This window comes from Vombatus ursinus, unplaced genomic scaffold (assembly GCF_900497805.2).
Source record: "Vombatus ursinus unplaced genomic scaffold, bare-nosed wombat genome assembly UNPS02014805.1, whole genome shotgun sequence".
In the NCBI taxonomy this organism is placed as follows: domain Eukaryota; kingdom Metazoa; phylum Chordata; class Mammalia; order Diprotodontia; family Vombatidae; genus Vombatus; species Vombatus ursinus.
Window position 1 is genome coordinate 5194011 of NW_020954583.1, and position 20967 is coordinate 5214977.

The following is a 20967-nucleotide window of genomic DNA, read 5'->3' on the forward strand; positions in this document are numbered from 1 at the left end:
CAAGTTCCTTCCTTCCTTCCTTGCTGACAAGAATTCATCTATGTGAGAGATAGTATAATACAGTAGAAGAAATATTGGCAGAAGAAGAAGAAGAAGTAGAAGAAGAAGAACAAGAACAAGAAGAACAAGAAGAAGTATTGGCTTTAGATATGGCTTCAAATTTTGCTAGTTACTTATTTTTCTTGGGACATTTAGCAAGTCAATCAATCCATAAGTATGTATAAAGTACCTACAATATTCCAGGCATTGTCTAGGTGCTGGGTTGCTTAATTTCCTTTCATCTCAGTTTCCTCATTAAGGAAAGAATTGAACTAGATGGTCTCTAAGGTCTTTCATAGTTCCGTGTTATTGACCCCATGATATTTCTACTAATGCAGATTAGCAATTTATCTGTAATTGTTAGTCTTAAGAAAGTTGCCTGTGGGCATCAAGAGGTTAATTAATCTGTCCAGGGTTATAGAGCTATGTATAATACATATGTCAAAGGCAAGACTTGAAAACATACTCATGATCCTGAGGCTGACCCATCATGTGTGACTATCTCTTTTTAAGTTTCCTACAGAATTAAAATGATGAGCAGGTACTTCCTTCCATCAGTCTCATTGATAGTAGTCTCTATACAAGGTTTTTATGCACACATGCACACATATCTTTTAAATAATCAATTTTCTATTTGGAAAATACAAAGAAAAAGTGAAAATTCTGGACTTTTGTGGGTATTAATCTGTTGAGACTCATTCCATTGTCTACTTCTGCTTTGAAAGTCATGGAGAATGATCCCACAGTAAGTTGATGGTAAAATAAATAAACTTTTAGCCAAGATAAAATGTGTTAATCAGCTTATTATTATTATCAATTCTTGCATATGGTATTTTCCATAGAGTAAGTTAGGGTACATTGTATAATATTACATTTTTACAAGGAATATCAGATCATTTCACTTTTTTCCAGTTCAACTTTCTTCCTTTTTTTGGGGGGGGATAAATAAAAAAAATTTATTCAAGTTTACATTTTCTTCCAGCTTAGCTTTTTCCTCATCAAAGCCCAAACTTACCAAGTACATCTTTTTTTGACAATGACCATCACTTTTATACATTCTATTACTTCATATTGACTCTTGCTATATTCATCTCTATATTCTCACCATATTTCTAATCTTTTGATAATGATTGGCTAAATATCTCACTCTTCTTTCCTCATTACAAAGATATTAGTTGATGTTGGCATGTCTTTATAAGTCATTTCATATTACTTAATCTCTGTATCATTTTAGCTTAAACTCCTCTCATAATTTATTCTTTATATAGGTATTTTATATATTTAGTACTTATCTTCTCTGAGTTTCTGTATTTCAGTATATTCATTCATTCTCTATCTTCAAATGTCATAGAAAAATAATTTTACTGACATTCATTCTTATCCATTGTTTTATTCTGTAATTCTGTATTCACTATGAAATACATAAGGAATAAAACTGCTTTATAAAACGGAATTGTGTTGATTTGTAATATGTATTTGTGGCCTCCTATTTTAAGGATCTGTTAAGTCAATATAGAATGCTGGGCTTTAATTTAAGGTTATTACAGAAATCAGTCAGATTTTTAGGAGACTGAAATGTATAAAGGTCATTTTAGCACTCTCATTTTTTATAGTTTCAACAAGAGGAACCTATTACTGAGCAAAAGACAGAGAAAGCCCATTTTCAATTTTCAGTATCAGTGAGAATAGTTTTACATTTATTTATGTTATTAAATTTTTTTCATATCTACTTTCCAATGAGAAAAAAGGGAAAATCATAATCCATCATGTTTCTAAACACATCTGTGGTGTTTTTTTTTTTGCCTTTGTGATGGCAACACAATAAACAACAGATGAACTATTATACAAACATACTGATCTATTTTGTGCTTTCACATATATAGCAGTAATTTTAGCTTTTTTTTTTCATTTAAGTGGGTATCACAAGGAAACAGGAAACCCAGTAAATGGATAGTATTTGAGTTAACCTGGATATAATACTTTGTACTTATCTATGAAACTATAAAAATTTTAGTTCTCTCATTTCTTACTAGAAGAGAGGGGAGGGAAGAGGGAAAGGGAAAGGAGAAGAGTGTAGTAAAGAGATAAAATATTATCAAATCCTCATAGGATACTAAGGAAAAATTTAAAAAGGAGCTACTTTTTTCTTTGGAATAAAAAAGAAATTACTAAAAAATATGCTAATAACAATGCACTCTGGGATAGGATTATTATAAACTTTCTACTGTATACAGCATCCCATACAGCATGGAATTTATTTAGAGCTGATTTTAAGTCATTAATTTGCATATTTAAAATGTAGGTAGTTCATATTTTTTCTCAAAAAGTTGAGGTTCCATTTGTCAACTTTATTTTTGTCTCATTTTCTTCACCAATTTTTGTTGCTACAAAAGTAAGTGAAAAATAATCATATAAGACTTGTTGGCATCAGTATTACCTATAAATTTCATAATTTTATTCTATTTTGGGTTGTTTAGTCTATGAAATAGATCTAGACTATTTTTCCAACCCTACAAAAAATATTGGATATTTTATCTATGCAGGCATCAGGGCAAGACCTATTTTTAACAGTATGTTGGGACCATATTCAATCAATTTAATGCAAATGAATTTTAATTTTCTAACCTCATTTCTCGATTTCAATAGAAATATCAGAAATAAGTGATATTATGCAGTTGCAATTCTTTCTGCAGTTAAGATTTGAATATATGCTAATTATCTGATAAATATTTTACCTAAGGAGAAAAAAAAGTTGACTAGCATTTCCCTAAATTTCTGATAAATAATGCCAAATACTATGCCATTTAGAACCTTTTATACTGCATCACTATTTGGCATATTTCTAATCAAACAGTTTTTCCTAAGATTTAAGCAAAAGTCGGCAAATATATACTGAATGTGCTAATTATTAAATGCTTAACAGCTCTATCCCACACACACACATATACATTTTATTATTATTATTATTATTCTCTAAAAAGCCCACTATCATGCCTTGCAGATAATCCTTGCCCAATGAATCTTTGTCGAATGAATTAATGAATGTTTACTTGTTTCTAAAACATATCTTAAGACTTCCTGGGGCCAATGTCACAGAAGAGATTCATATTCATTTAAGGCCAAGAGGTAAGATACTTCTAAAAGAAGTACAGTTTAGCCAACAGAAGTGCTTATTTAAATTTCTGAAATTTTAACTTAAACTTAGTTTGATTCCTTTTTGGTTTTTGTTTGTTTTTGTTTTTTGTTTTTTTGCTCTCAATGACTGGAATATTGTGATTTTGTTGTATAGATGCAGGAAATATCATAGCAGTTAGAACTGAACAGGACTTGAGAGATCATGTAATACAAATTACTCACTTTACAAATTAGGAAACTGAGACCCAGTGAGATTTCTGAAAGTCATTAAGGGTACTTGTAGCAGGGCTGAGATTTGAATCCATATCCTTTTGCATCAGAAGTGTTCTTTCTGCTACATGATAATATATTTGACCAATATTTTATGAAATTTGAGTTATCCTTTGCTACAGTCCTGGATTTCTGATGGTCTGCCAGAAATCTCAACCAGGATTATAGGATCATATAAAAGCCAAAAGGGACCTTAGAGGTCATATAATTATTTTTTTTTCTTTTACAGGTGAAGAAAATGAGGCCCAGAAAAGTTAAGGAACTTGCCTAGGGCCACACAGCCAATAAGCAGTACAGTCAGGATTCAAACTGATACTAGGACTTCAGATTTAGCATTCCAACTTCACTGCTCTTTCCACTGCATCATAGTGTATGCATTATCTCCCTCTCCCTTGCTTTTCAGATCCTTTTTATGTGCTGTCTTCCCCAACTAAATAGCTCTTAGCACAGCGGCTAACACATAGGCAACTTAGTTTGCTAAAAATATTTACTGTTTCTGTGCTCTAGGCAAACTGGCATAATTGGTTGTTCCCATGCCTTTTTCATGGGCAGTCCTCATGCTTGTAATACCCTCACTCCTACCTCTTGAAACCCCTAGTGCACTTGAAAACTCAGTTCAAGTATAACCTCCAAGAAGCACTTTGTGATTTCCTCGGTTGTTATATGGCCCTCACAGATCTGTCTCACTTTTTTTTTTGTATCCTCAGTGTTTGGCAAAATGCCTGGCACATAGTAGGTGCTTACTTAATGCTTCTTGATTGTAATCCAGCAACAGATAGATAAGTTGTGTATAAATTATATGTAAACTCTGGTGACAAAATTCTTCCTTATATTTGTTGTTGCTGTTCAATCATGTCTGACTCTTTGTGACACTGTGAACCATACAATTCATGGGATTTTCTTGGCAAAGTTACTGGAATGATTTGCCATTTCCTACTCCAATGGATTAAAGCAGACAGAGTTTAAGTGACTTCAGTTGAACTAAGTGTCTGAGACCAGGTTTTAACTCGGGTTTTCCTGACTCCAGGCCCAGTATTTTATCCACTGAACCACCGAACTGCCTCCTATAGTCAATAGTATGAAAAATTTAATCAGATCCCCCAATGACAGAAAATGACTAGATATATAATTTACATATGAAAGTGAGAAGACAATTTACAAGAAGTTGACCTGGTAGAGAGTATATTTCTTGGTGTTTGGGGGATTAATTCCATTTTAGCAAGTGTGAAGTGACATCCTTCGTATACCAAAAATAATTTTAATAACAATAATAATAATTAGCACGTGTATATCTCTTTAAGGTTTGCAGGGTACTTACCTAAGTTTATCCTTACAACCTGGGAGTTATGTGCAATTATTATCTCCATTTCAGATGAAGAAATTGAGGCAGACAGATGTCAAATGATTTGTGCAAGGTGGCATGGCTAGCAAAAATCTGAGGCCAGATTTGAACTAGGCTTTCCTAACTCCAGGTCTAGCATTCTTTCCACTACATCACCTAGCTTCCTTTATTTTTTAAATTTAACATTCAGTTAGAGAATCTGTGTGCTTAGTGGATAGAAAGCTGGCCTAGAAGACACTGGTTCATGTCCTATCTCTGTCAAGTCACTTAACCAGCTAACTACTCTGAGACTTCAGAAAAAAGGGTGACCTTCACTGGTAAAGGTTTTTTTTTTGTTTTTGTTTTTGTTTTTTACTGAGGAATTCTCTCTGCTCATGAAACCATAGGTCTAGTCTTTATCTCTAAGGTTTAATTGTGACTACTGTGGAAATTAGCATGCAAAAATCCTTTTTGTGATCTGTTTCACTCTAATCAGACGTTTTAAAAAATGTTCTCTTGGATTAAATAGAACTAAAGGGATAATATCTGGGGGGAGAACAGTATATTTCACCAAATTTATGACCTTCCTGCAGGTGCCCAGGACAGTAAGAGGAGAAGCAGTGGTCAAGTGATCTACAGTATTCAGGCTGCCAACTTGTAAAATGTATATTCGAAAGTCCCAAGAAATAACTGGTGTCATTTTTCAATCACAAACCACTTTAAGATACGTAGTAATTTTGTTGCCAAAGGAACGAAACAAAAAAAACAAAAATACGGAAAAATCTGTGTAAAAATATCCTATGATACTTTTGATTGATAGAGGCTAGCAAAAAGTAAGTTATAATCAATTATATTTTACAAACAGACCCAATTTGAAACGTCTCTGAATGGTAAAGGTTAGGACTGTACATTAGCCATTTGAACTAGCTAGTTGCTTTGATAGATAAAACTTTGGCAGCAAATGAACCCACAAGTTTTAAAAGTTATTTTGCATTTAAATAATGGATTTCTTATTTTCATCCATCATTAACCTAATTGATCTCATTTAAACATGCAAATTATGGCACTGCGCTTTTGTGCTCATGGATATTTTTTTTTATTGCTCACACTTGGAATATCTTACTACAAGTATTTATTAATTTAAAACTTTTTTTCTTTTACATGGGATCTAAGCATTTAAATGATTCATAATTTAAATTCATTGTGACCTAAAGAAATAATAAATGATCTAGTAATATACATCATTCTATGTATTAATTTTAGATCAGTTTCTCAAATAATGTTTTTTATTATTTTTTCTAAGGTATAGCATGCAAAATTTCTCAGAATGGTTTCATTAAACTGAACATTTTCCAAACTTCCCTTCATTTTACTCTTTAAAAAATATTTGACTTGGTTTATGTAATTATCATCTATGTAATTGGTGGAAAAAGAAATTGTAGTTATACTTAATTGTTTTATTCCCTATGTTTTTTACATGATTCCTTCTGTTAGTGCTGATAGAGTATTCCTTCTGAGAATTAAATAAAAACTGACTCATACAATCTGTTCCACTAAAAATATGAAATCAGACAAGTAAAAAAAGTCATATTATTTCTAAGGCACCTACACAAATCAGTAAAATGAATTAGACATTTCCCAAATATGTTATTTAGATGTACTGAACATTGGTAGGACATTTTTTTTTACATATTCCTATGATTCATGATGAAAAGACTGCATTAAATTAAAGGTAAAATGACAGGTAGGTGGCACAGTAGATAGAGTACCTACCCTGGAGTCAGGAAGACTAATCTTTATGAGAGGATCATGAGAAGTAAGTGGCCTTGGACACTTATTGGCTGTGTGACCTGAGTGAGTCACTTAAACCTCATCTTAAAGTGAGTCACTTTACCTCAATTTCCTCATCTATAAAATGGGTTGCAGAAGGAAATGGCAAACCACTCCAGTATCTTTGTCAAGAAAACCTTAAATGGGGTCATAAAAAGTTGGACACAACTCAAAAACAACTGAATTAAAAAAGAACAATGCATATTAAATATATTAAAGATAATCTCTGCAATTTGCCAATAATTTACTAGCATTGTTTTTATGTAGACATGGTTAGGGTTTGGAAATGTGTTTTGATTTGTATAGGGAAATTCCAGGTAGGAAAACTTCATCCATAAATAAAGGTTGTCACCATGTCTGCAACATGTCGCCTCAGAGAGTTTTCTAAAGCAATGAGAGGTTAAATGCCTTGCCCAGGGTCACACAGCTGGCATGTGACCTGAACATAGGTCTTCCTGGCTTCAAAGCAGATCCTCCACATACTATACTCACTGATTCGTTTGTTGTCCTTAAACAATATAAGTAATACTTTTTAAGAAGTACATATCAGTAACTTTTTTATAAACAGTAATATCATTGCATATTTTAACAAAAACAAATAAAACACCATCACCATAGGCACTTTAGGCTAGAAATCCCTCATTAAGAACCATGAACTCTAAATAAAGGGCTTCTCATGCAGAACTTAATATAATGATAATCCGACACTTTTATACTTAATAGTTGTCTCTAATATCACCTCATACCAGATTATTGCAATAGGCTCCTAATGGGTCTCATTGTCTCAAGTCTCTCTTCACCCTAATCTCTGACTAGAGGCAGCTAGAGGAGGCACTTGGTCTGGGGTCAGAAAGATTTAAGTTCAAATCCAGACTTTGGCAAGTCACTTAACCTTTCTTTGACTCCGTTTCCTTATCTATAAAATAAAAATAAGAATATCACCAGCCTCCCAAGATTGTTGTGATGATGCTTTGAAAAATGTTAAGTGTTGTCTTTATTCAGTCAACCAACATTTATTAAATACCTACTATGTGCCAGGTACCATGTTAATTGATGAGGATACAAAAAGAAAGAAAAGATCTTCCTGCCATCAAGGAGTTCACAATATAATGGAATAGGAGAGGAACAAAAAGCAAACAAATATATACAAACAAGGTATACATGTGCTAAATTAAAAAAAAATTGACAGGGAGGCACTGGAGTTAGAAGGAGGAGTTGGGAAACACTTCCTGTAGATGGGATTTTAGTTGGGACTTCTAGGTGGCGCTGAAGAGGGAAAAGATTCCAGGCATAGAGGACAGGCGGAGAAAATATCCAGAACTAGGAGATGGAAGTGTCTTGTTCCTGGAACAAGAAGGCCTGTGTCCCTGGATCAAACAATACATGTTGGGGAGGAAGGTGTAAGAAGACAGGAAAGGTAGGAGGAGTCCAGGTTATGAAGGGCTATCAATACTGTTATAGTTGTTGTTAAATTACTGCTGCCAGTGATTTTCCTTAAGCACACATCTGACCACATCATTTCTCTATTCTCAATAAATTCCAGTGGCTTCCCATTACTTTTATATCAACTATAACTCATTCATATGACTTTTAAAGTCCTTCACAACCTAGTTTCATCCTATTTGAGGGACTCATTGGACATTATGTCTCCTTCCACATTTATTGATCCAGCCAAAATGGCCTTTTCTCTATTCCTCCTTCGTGACACTCCAATGTTCCTCAAAATGATTTGAACACCAAAAAGCAATTTGATAGGACTCCTTTGCCTATTTTTTCAGATAGTTTATGTAGCATTGAAATAAATCGTTCTTTAAATGTTTAGTAAAATTCACTTGTGAATCCACTTGGCCCTGACTTCCTCCTCACTTCTGACTCCTAAAATCTCTCCCTTCAGGAAGCATTTCAAGCACCAGCATCTACATGAATCCTTTCCTGAGAGCTCCAACTGCTACTGAGCTCTCTTAGAAATTCCTTTGTATTCAGCCACTTTGCACTATTTTTATATTTATTCTGTACCTACCTATACATGCACTTTTTTGTCTTCTCTGTTAGAGCATTAACTCCTTGGTAGTAGGGATGGTTTCATTCACTGTATCTGTGTCTCCAGTGCCTAGCATAGATTTGGCACAAAGTAGGCACTTAAATAAATGCCTGATGATCGATTTCTTGATTGATTTTGGTGGTTTCTTGGTATTACCTAAGATATATCTATATCCTATTCTACACTGCTGTAACTTATGTCATACCAACCCTAGGAAGAGTGTATTGAAGATGGGAAGAAGGGTGTTTTGTTTTGTTTGCTAAAAGTATGGTTCGTTGGTTCTACTGATGCAGTCTAGAGGTTAGGGGTCCTGGCACCCCAAAATCATGATTCCCAGGTCCTGCCTGAAAGAATTCGACCCAAGCCTTCTTGCAGCCAAAAACAAAGTTTATCGAAGAGCCACCATATTAGCTAGACTCTTAAGGAGTTTGAGCATCTATGGGCTATTGGCCAGATTGTAAAAATCTGAGCATCTTAATGGAGACAAGATGGACCTTATATACAGAAAGACCGTGGGAGAGTGGCCAAGTAGTCTATGAGGTAATAGAATTCTCAAGGGTGGGAAATGGAGCCTAGGTGGGACCAAGGGTGGGAAGTGGCCTGGGGCCATAGGGAGGCAAGACAATAGAGGGGAGATTGGGTGTAGCCACAATGAAAGACCAATTGATGGGACCATAGCCACCAGAGATTCGGCCATGTGGGAAAGTACAGAGTCCATGAGGTAATAGAATTACCAAGGGTGGGAAATGTTCTGGGGCCAGAGTTTTTCCTTTCTGGGGCTCAGATTCCAACCCCATCACTACCTTACATGTATTCTACCTTGTAAGTATACATTTTCCATCCTTTCTAAGCCAGTAAATTTTGAAACTGTGATGGGCTTCCCTCCTATTTTCTATTTCACCTCTCCTTCTTAAAGCCTCTTTTCTCTCTCGGACCCTCTCTCACACCTTACGGGACATTAGCTGGAATACAAAGTAAGAAGACCTGCCTCTTAACAAATAGAAGCAAATGTACTGAGAGGCAATTCTGTCTACTGGACAGAGTGATTGCTTACTTTCTGTGGGATCAAGAGTAAATTATTTCACCTCCTAGAGCCTTTGCTACCTCATCCCTAAAATAAGGTTAATGATATATGGGATAGGTCTAAGGAGAGTTCTACAAATGTGTCTTTGTTATATTGTTTTACATACTCAGTCATGGAGCCTGAGGAAATCTCAGTAATAAAACGTGAGAGTTTTTGTGGAATACACACAATCGTCCTGGGAGCTAGTTTAGGCCTTATGTGGAGACAGGATTTATCCTTCCAGATTAAAAAAAAAGGAAAAAAATAAACAAACTGGTGATAATCTCTGTTATTTTTCATCCTCAGGGATGTTTTAAGGCCCCACCTAAATGTAACTGAAACTTGCTTTGCTATGGTTCTGAGACCAGCTGCTAAAATTGCCCCCACTAACACAATGGGAAACTGTACCTCAGAGGGACAACCAACATAATCATAAAATAATTTTAATTAAGCTCCTCCACATGCACAGTGGTGTACTACATGCTATGAAAAAGAAATTAAATAGATTTTTTTTCCTCTGCCTTACAGACACATACTCACTAAACCAAAACAAAGTGAAAGATTTTTTTTTCTGTAACTGGTCTGCTATCCCAAGGGGAATATGTATGTATACATATATGTATGTGTGTGCATATGTTTATATGTATGTATTTATGTATATATGCATCTCTATATCTATTATCTTCAAACTTTCAAAAAAAGTGACCAACCCTTAATAATTCATCATGCTTCAGTAATGCTTAGTAACACCTATTTGATGAATAAGGTGTTTACTTGTAGAATTTGGCAAACTAAAAAGGCAATTACACAGCTAAGAATACCCCCAGTGTGTACTTTAACTTCCTTCTGGAATCTGTATAATCAAATTACCTTGATTTTCTTTCAAATTTGGGTTGAAATCTGAATTTCATGTAGTCATTTAACTTTATTTTAATTTTTCTTATTGGCTTTGCCTAAAGATAAGAAAGTTCAAGTAAAGGAATTCTGATGCCCTTCATTCAATATAATATGAAATTATATGCCAGTCATTTTAGAGAACTACTTGATCAAATGAGGAAATGAGAAATCATGAAATTAAAATAACTAAAAAAAACCAAAGCAACTAAAAATAAAAAGGTGATGATTTATTAGAGGGAACTTACCTTAAGTTAACAAAGTATTATATAATGATATTGCACCATTCACAGCCTAAACAATGAAATGTCATATGAAATAATTCACTCGATTTATCTCTGATGCTAAGGTCATACAGGAAGACAAGGCTAGCCCCTACTGACCAATTTAAGCTTTGGTCCTGAAATCTGTCAGTTTGACAATAAATAAACCTTCTGAGGGGGCCTTTGTGCTGCAATGGATAAAGACTGCATTAAATAGATAGATGGTTCAGACATAAGCAAAGGACAACATAGATTTGGAGAAGGTCAAATCTCGAATAGGACATTTGGATGTACATAAGAGTATTTATTATATGCATAAAATGCACATGGGAAATAAGTTTTGCATTTGACTTTTCAAGATATAAAGCACTTTCAACCTTTTATCACTATAATAAAAACAAGGTAGTATCTGCAGGGAATGTAAAAACAACCTAAGATTACATAATGGTCACCCCTTAAAAGCCTATGGAAGGGCTTAGAACACAGTTTAGAAATTAGAATTTAGAAAATAAAATTAGCTCTATTCTTACTTTATCTTTGCTATTTATTTTGTCATATACTGAATGTAGTAAAGTCCTATTGAAGCAGAAGACATACAGTGCCCTAAAAGCTAAAAGCTTTGTATAGAAACAAATTTTAATTAAGGGTTGTTTTTCCAGCACCTTGTGAGGCCCCTCCTGGATTTGAGGGCATCCTAGAGTCTCTTTCCCCTATCTTGAAATGCCATACAACTTGCACCAAAAGAATTTCCTTTGTCTTCCTTATCTGTGTTCCTCATCCTGTGTCATTACAATTTTTCCTTATCTTGACAACCATTTTCCTAAAAATATACCATTATCCCACAGACTGTATAGTTTTCTGTCTATATAAGTCTGGGTCCTTTACTATATCGGGGCCTTTGGTTAGCTCCTTGCTAATCTCAGGCCCATGCGCTTTGATGAAATAAAGCTCCCAATGGCAACAGAGAAGGTCTAAGTGGATTCTTTCACACATGAACCAGCTCTCCCAACTCTAAACCTTAACACTATTTTTTTTTAAGAAATTTCAAATGGTGGGGTACATTTATTATGAGCATTACTATACTATGTAGGGTTCAATTGTCAACGCTTTGTTGAAGCCTGCTAATATTTTCACTTAGTTCTTCACCAAAAAAAGATTTTTTTTCTTTTTGGTAATCAACAAAAAATTTAAAAACGATAGTCTTTTAACCTTACAAAGTTTTTGTTTGTTTGTTTGTTTACTTTATTGTGAATAATGAAATTCAGATAAGAATTGCTTCTCTTTCAATACAGGTTTCATTTAATTGATTTGAGTTCTGCTATAAGATGAACTTGACTTTGATTTAAAAGGTAAAAGAAAAGATTTAGTGCACGAGTTTAGGGGAAAAAGTGTTTACTTACAGTGTATTTCTAGGACCTGCATTGCTACCTGAGGTGTGGAATTTAGAGATTCATGGTCTACCCTGCAAATTACTTTCACGCCATCATCATTTCGATCCACTCGGAAATCAAGTGTACTGCTGACAGTGAATGTCTTGCGATTTGCATCCTCTTCTTTTAAGTATTTGACATCTGAAAACAAAACATATCATTTACAACACTGTTGAGTTTTTCTTTCAAAATATTAACAAATCACATTAAATTGAACGATTTTATGAAATTTGCTTTCCTCCATCTTTATAGGTTTTTTTAAAGACCAATTGTTTGCTGATTTAACATTCAATCCATTTCAGACTAAAAAAGAAAAATACAACCATTTACTAAAATGAATTTAAATAGAGCAATTTTAAAATGAAATAAAGGGAAAGATTAACAACATAACATTCTCTTTCCCACATTCTCTAAATGATCTTGATTACAAATAGATACAAGCTTTCTCTGCAGATCATTTGGGAAATATAGACTTCTTTTTTCCTTTCCTTAGAGTTAGCAATTTCACTAAAAGGAATGCTTTCTTATTCTAATCACAATAACACAATATGGGGTGGGGGAGATTATTCATATCTATCTGTTTGTAGGAGGAGGTTTTATAAATGCATAAAAGAAAGCATAAAATTGTTGAACTATGATTTAAACATGAACATCATGAAGTGAGCCAACATATTTCTGGAGAATGTGCAAGAGAAGAGTGTTGTCATCTTTGGCTACCAAAGGAGGGAGTAGGATGACCTGAGCATTTTGAATATTCAAATATTTCTACAATGTTTCTACATAGTGAACTCTACTTTCTCATTTCAATATGAATAGGGATATACAAATTTTTATTGATCCTTATGGGTCCTAAGATCCACCTCAGCTAAAAGAGCACAATGTTAGATTAAAAAAAAAAAGAATTCTTCTGTTACCCATTTGGAATAATTACTCATCATTATGCACTGAAAGGTACAACTAAGATTTATTTGTTTCTTTGCATAAATATTTTTAATAATGTTTTCATTTATCCTGGAAATCCTTAGTCCTGAAGTAGTTCATAAGTATTTGGGAATTTTAATAGATCAGAGAAGGAATCAATAGGCTAAAGCTAAAGCACTCATTATAACAATACCTCAAATTAATTAGAAAAGTGCATCTACTTTACTTATATTCTCTCCATCTCTTTATCATTCTTCTCATTCCTTTCCCTTTGCATTTTTAAAAATAAATTTCATGAAAGATCTTGTGTAAATGTGTATTACATATATTTTTTAAATAAATGCCATAACAGGACAGTAATATTAGTTTAGCTAGAGGACTGGAGGAAGTTAAAATTCAAAGATACATTTCTTTTTCTAGGTTACCTTTAAAGAAATATTGGATATGTATTATTCAGCATATAGCTATTTATATGGCTCATTGATTCTTGTTTATTTCAGCAAAAGAACAACCTTGTCATATTGATTTGTCATAATAAAGATCTTTAAAATAAATTTTAGGAAGAATAAACAGATGAGGTCATACTTGCCTTTCAAATTGGATGTGTACATTTGTGTGTTCATAATCATACATTAGATAACAGTTTTGCTTAAATAAGTGTTCAATTGATGCGGTTTAGGGGTTCAGGGGTGCTGGGACCCCAAAATCACAACAGGCGGGTCCTGCCCGAAAGAATTTGGCCCAAGCCTTCTTTCAGCCAAAGACAAGGTTTATTAGAACATCCATCATATTGGGCAGACTCTTAAGGAGTCTGAACATGGGTAACCAGTGGTTAGATTATAAGAATCTGACCAGTGGCTAGAGTATAAGAATCTAAGCATTGGCTAGATTTTAAGAATCTAAGCATCTTAATGTAGATAAGATGGACCTTATATACAGAAAGCCTGTAGGAGGGATCTAGGAGTAGTCAAGTAGTTTGGGGTGACTGGAGGAGAGGTCTAAGGAGATCTGGATGGGAGTGGCTGGTAAGCTGGGGTGAACAGAACTCCTGGGACCTGGACAATGGAGCCTAGCTATGATTAAGTGTGGGAAATGGCCAGGGGCCATAGGGAGGTAAGACAATGGAGGGGAGATTGGGTGTAGCCACAATGAAAGGCCAGTTGAAGGGATTATAACCTCAGGGGAATGCCAGAGATTTGGCCATGTGGGGAAGTCCAGGGTTTTTCCTTTCTGGGGCCCAGATTGCAACCCCATCACCATTATTAAAAAAAAAAAGGCATTCTATCTCCTCAGCTATTTTTATTAAAATAGTATAACCATGAGATAACGGGAGGAAAAGGACATCTGAAAAAATATAAAAACTTAGACCTAGTTTCTATGAGACTTCTGCTTTTCAGTTTTGAATAAACTACACATGGTTTAGGATTTTTTTCTCTCTGTTGGCTTGTAAACATGTATTATTATAGCATACCTATTTCTGTTGGCCTAATTCAGTTCCTTAGATTTCAGCATCCTCAAATTAAATTCTGCTTTTCTGCTATAACAATAAAAAAACAAAGTTCTAACTTCTGCTAAGGTAAAACCATTAGTATTGATTTAGTTCTTTGCTAATATAAAAATCTACTAGTTTCTTCTGAATTTCCCAATTTGTCAATAACATGCTAAAAAAAGAAAAAAAACTCTAACAACTCATTTACTTTCCTTTTTATTAGTATAGTTTTTTTTTTTCTTTTTCCAGATTTAAAAACACAGCAAAGAGAAAATATTGTAAAAGAAGGCTTGGGTCGAATTCATTAGTGCAGTACCCCTAAACCTCAACAGTGATACTTGCTTCCTGGGGTTCAATGTTGAATTTAATATAGATACCCAATTGGCTTGGCCCATTGTAACTCAGAATTCTCTGTTCCAAGAGATCCAGCAGCTTCAGCATCTCTGGGTAAAAAGGATTACAGAAGTATACCATATACCCTGACCAGAAGGTTATATTTTTAAGAAATGTCTGAGAAATTATTATGAAAATTTATTTTTACTGTTCATTTTTAACAAATGCTGTGTTTATGTGAACCACAAATTAACACATCTGTTTTCTTACATATTTGCTTTAAGAATGTGACATTTAGCTTAAGTTTAACCAAACACATACAATCTGCTATAAGCTGTTTAATAAAAGGCTCACAATAGGGTGGTTGAAAATAATATGTAATCACACAATGAATTTATTTTAAAGAAAAACAAATTAAAATACTATTTGTTTTTAAAGTATTAAACAATTAATTGTATTAGTTATTATTATCATTAACACTAGGCCAAAAATGTATACACAACAAATGTATACACAACAAAAAAGGAATATTTGACTCGAGAATTTAGGATATCATTTTCACAAAATATTGACACTGCTATGTAGCAGACAATATAGGTAATCCTCTGCTTTTTGAAGGAAACTTTAAGGTCTGGCCAAAATTCTTCAGTTTTTTATTTGGGGTTAAGCCATTGTCTGCATAAAATGCATGGTTAAAATGCATCTTTTTTTACTTGGGAGGAACTAATAGAGTATCCTGCTATCATATTAGCCAATATTAATTTGTCATTTCCCCAGCAGACCGTGGAGGGGATTAGAACACAGGACAAAAACATTTTAATGAGCAGAATAGAGGCGGGAACCAGGAAACTCTAGGTCATGTGCTTATATCTAAATGGGGCAAGTCCTGGCTGAGATACTTTAGTAGGAATCCCTAGAGAGGTAGCAATAAAAAAAAAAGGGGCGTGGGGGGGGACCATGAACAAACAACACATGATAATATTGTTTGGACATAGCTTTGTTTACTAAATGTAGATTTTTTTTTTAAGATTTTTTTTTGTTGTTGTTGTAGGCAATGGGGTTAAGTGACTTGCCCAGGGTCACACAGCTAGTAAGTGTTATATGTCTGAAGCCGGATTTGAACTCAGGTCCTCCTGACTCGAGGGCTGGTGGTCTATCCACTGTGCCACCTAGCTGACCCTCCCCAATATTTTTGAAAAAAGGAAAGAATTAGCCAAGTCTAAGAAGCATAAGGAATAGTATGAAAGAAAATCAAGAGATAGAAAGGAGGAAAGAACATGTCCTGGAGAAAATTAATTTCATTTGACTCTAAAGAAGGCAGTGAAAATAGAGCATCTGAGAATCACAGCTAAGTCATAAAGGCTCTGAAAGGTGAAGTGATTTAGTGAAGGTCATTAACAGCTAGCAAATGACAGAATAGGCACTCAAACTCAGTCCAAGTCCCATATCCTTTCCACTATATGTTAGGATGGGAGCCTACTTTTTTATTCTGTTACATGGGCTTAGGCTATACTTTTGAACCTCACTGGTAATTTTGCAAATCTGCTACATACAAGATTTCAAGATTGACAGGGTATAAAAATAGTTGTTAAATGAATATGAATATAAAATTTATATTGAAACTTTTTGTATGTATATAGATATATACATATATGCATATATACTTATACATATATACACATGTATATTTGTGAATTTTCTCATTCAGTAAATTGAAGTTTAATAGAAAACACAATATTGATGATTCTTAAGTTATTTCTGAATCATAATTCCTTTTATAAAAAAAAGAGTACGGTTTCCCAGACAGGTTTACACACCATTGCTCTAACTTGCATACAACTCCCACTTCCACCCCATTACTTTCTTTTAATAAAGTATGTGTGTGTATACACATAAACACATATCATACATACATATATACACACACATACACATATGCATTACATATATATATATATATATATACACATACATTTTTTTCCAGGTCCAAATTCTCTCCATCCCTCTAGCCCCTCTCCCACCTATTGAGAAGGCAAGCAATATGAAATTCATTACACACATAAAGTAATATATGTGCATTATTGAAAGCAGGGTGAGTAATTTCTGCATACAAAAGACTCATGAAATTCTATACTACCTCCTGAGGCAGCACATTAACACTTGAGGATAACTCCAATGGTCAGGACATTTTTCCTCATATCAAGATCTAACTTGCCTCTCTGCAGCTTCTACCCAGTGTTCCTGCCTCTGTCCTCTACCATCTTGTGCCATTCAAAACACATTTAATCCCTATTCAGCATGAGAAGCCTTCAAATACTTGAAGGCAGGTATCATGCTCTTAACCCTATCTTCTCCAAAATAAACATCTATTGAGCTTCCAAATCTAATCAATAGATATAATTTTCATTAAATTTATTTTTAACTAACATTTATTTTTCCACTTCCCACTATGCTTGGGAGGAGGGGAAATCCTTGCAATAAATATACATATTCAAGCAAAATAAATTTCCACATTGGTTAAAAATATATTTCTTAATTCTGCATATTCAGTTCATCACCTTTATATCAGAAGGTAAGTAGCATTCTTCATCACTGGTCTCCTAGAATTATCATTAGCCATTGTATTGATCATTAAACCCATACTATACTATATAATTAAAGTATTCAAGTAATCCTTTTATGACATGATCTTGCGGCCTTTAACCATCTTAATCATCATTCTATAAATGCTCTCCAATTTATCAATGTTCCTATTGAAACATGCAACCAAACTGAAAACAATACTGCAGGTGTGATCTGACCAAGGCAGAGTTGATGGGTCTGTCAGTTCCTTTGTCTTGGTCACTATGTTTTGTTTAATGTATTCCAAGATTACATTAGTTATATTTTTTTGTTTGTTTGTTTGCTTTTTGGTGGGGAAGGTTACAATAAAAACATTGGGGAAAAATGATAAGATTTGGATTCAAATTTCAATCCTGACTCTGCTGAAGTTTAGAGATTTAGGGGTGCTGGCACCCCAAAATCATGACATGCAGGTCCTGCACTAATGAATTCTTTTAATGAATCCAAGCCTTCTTTTAGCCAAAGACAAAGTTTATTAAAGATCAGACATGTTGGCCAGATTCTTAAGGAATCTAAACATTTGTGACACTCATAAAGACAAGAGAGCATGAGGAAGTCTCAGACCCTAAATGGTGGCCAAGACGGATCTTATATACAGAAAGACTGTGGGAGGGATCTAGGAGTGGCCAAGTAGTTTGGGGTGACTGGAGGAGGGGTTTGGGAAAAGGAATATCTTGATGGGAATGGCCAGTAAGCTTGGGTGACTGGAGGAGGGGCCCAGGGATGACCTTGATGGGAGTGACTGGGAGGCTGAATGGGATCTAGATAGGATCAAGGGTGGGAAGTGGTTGGGGGACCATCCAGGAGGTAAGACTATAGAAGGCTAGGCTCAATTAGGGTAACAAAGAATTGGGAGATTGGGCACAGGAGGTTAGGAAAGGCCTATAGATAGGACTGTAACTTCAGGCAACCACCAGAGAATTCAAAGAAATGTTCAAAGAAGGGATTTTTGGGGGGCCTGCCTTGGGCCCATACCCCATCAACTCTACTATTTGTTACCTGTGTGATAATGAACAAAGCACATGAGCTCTCTTAACCTGAAATCTAGTCTAACTAGACCTCCTTTATCTAATTATCAAATTGATTTTTTAAACTGAAATGTAAGTCATTAAATTTATTCCAATTAAATTTCATCTTATATTTGGATCAATGAATCCTGAGTTTGTCAAACACTGTGTTATACATACTTCCCAGTTTTGTCATCAACAAATTTGAGAAGCATACAATCTATGTTAATCTAAGTCATTGATTAAAATGTTAAACAGCATAGAGTGAAAGAAAGACTTTTGCACTCCCCTGGAGATCACCTTCCAAGTTGACACAGAATCATTAGCGCGTATTGGATCTAGCCATGTGACCATGAATGAGTCTACCTGAAAAAACTATTGTCTAGCGCAGAGTCCTCCATCACATCCACAGTAATAGCATAGGAGATTTTGCCAAATACTTTGGTAAAAGTGTTATAAACTGTATACTTTGATCTATCATTCTAGTAACCCTGTCAAAGAAGGAAAGTAGTTAAATTTGGCATATCCTGCTCATGATGAAGCCTTACTGGCTCCTTCTGATTGTCACTTTTTTTTTAAGATGATCAATAACCACATTTTAAATAATATAAAATTTTGTCATGAATTGAAGTAAATCTGATTATACTGCATTTTGGAGACTCTACTATCTTCTACATTTTATCAAAATCTGAACATTGGTTCTTTATAGGCAATCACCCTATATCCAATATTTCTATAAACTCAAGACTATAAAAGAATTAGGTGACTGGAACTACCATAAGACCACCTAATCCGTTCATATCCTATTCTCTACTTCTACCCACATCTCTCAGGCAATATATTCTGCCATTTCCCCCCCCTCTATTTGATGTCATTTAAGTATGCCTCCAATATTTATTTTAACTAAGCTAAATTCCACCTAAATAAAAACACTGACTGATTCCAGATTAGTAGGAGTAAGAAAGTGTGGGAAGCTTTACAGTGTTAGACCTGGGCCCTGCACATTCCTACAGATGATTGTTTTTCTACATAAAATATATTCTAGTTAATTGAAGATTATCCATTAAATGTTGAAACATTTTTCATTACAACTATTTTCACAGGAAATTTTTTTAAAAATCTATTACACACATCTTTGCCTTACTAAAATATAATAGGTTGATTTTTTTTTTTATTTGATGCCTTAGAGTCAACACTATGAACATCAGTTATTGTATTGGATGGAAAGTGTGGCTATATGCAAAGACAGATACAGAGTGCTAGAAGCATAGATTTAAAAAGTTCTGGTCCAGGGTATAAAAGGAATTGACTTTATTTGAAGAAGTCCCTGATCTCAGCTTGTTTGCTTTTTTTTTTTGTTTTGTTAATTTGCTTTTCTTATTTGATGGGATTAGGGCAAGGGAAGAGTAAAGTCAGAATGAAGATTGTATTTGTTTGACCTCCACCATGTTGTAAACTAACAATGATAATTCATATTTAAACCATGCTTCTAGCTTAAAAAAATGTTTTGCTCACAACACTGTGAAGTAATTAATGGCAATTAATGTAAACATTACTACCCTCATTTTATAGACTAAGAAAATGATGGACAAAGTGGTTAAGTCACAAAATTTTTGTCAAAAAAAGGACTTTTAGGACTTCTTGAGGTGAAATTCTTTGGTCTTTCTGCTATATCATGTTGGTTCTCTCTGCCTTTTTTTTTACAAAAAATGATTATTGAATGGAAGAATAAAATAGCCTTCTAGTGAGTGGACCATTTTACTCTCTAGAAAATCTTATTTTCCATTACAGTTATCAATTCTTTTACTTGTCAATAGCATTAAAAATGTTGATTTTTGTTTTTTTCTGCTTTACTAGCAGTTTCAATCCACTTTTTTCTCTTACTCAGTCCAGTTTCTTGATGATTATCTTTTGGCTTTCTTTGAATCCCCAGTGCTTAGCACAGTGCCTGACTTGTAGAAGCACTTAATAAATAAATATTCACTGACAGTGTTTGAGGGGGTGAGAAAGAAAAATAATACACCCATATGCATTTATATAGTGTTTTAAAGTTTACAAAGCACTTTATATATACTATGTCTTTCATCATTTCTACAACTTTTGATACAGTATTTTAGGAAGTATTTGCTCAAATGCTTTGTAAGTCTTAAAGCAAAATATAAATGAGTGCAAATATAAATGTGTGAACGCCAAAATATAAATATTATTGAATTGTTGTCATTGTCTCATACTTATCTTGGTGCTTGTATTATTCTGCTATTGTTCTTTTATATTTAATGTTCTTTGGACTATTATGTGGTACTGATGGG

The 20967-nt window shown here is 34.1% G+C and overlaps 1 protein-coding gene across 1 annotated transcript in view; it reads right to left on the bottom strand.

Annotated features, from left to right (window-relative positions):
• CADM2 (cell adhesion molecule 2) overlaps positions 1–20967 on the bottom strand; it is a 291062-nt gene that overhangs the window by 155483 nt on the left and 114612 nt on the right. Inside the window, exon 5 of the mRNA XM_027874175.1 lies at positions 12257–12427. Within this exon, the coding sequence (XP_027729976.1) occupies positions 12257–12427 (171 nt within the window). The remainder of the gene's footprint in view (positions 1–12256; positions 12428–20967) is intronic.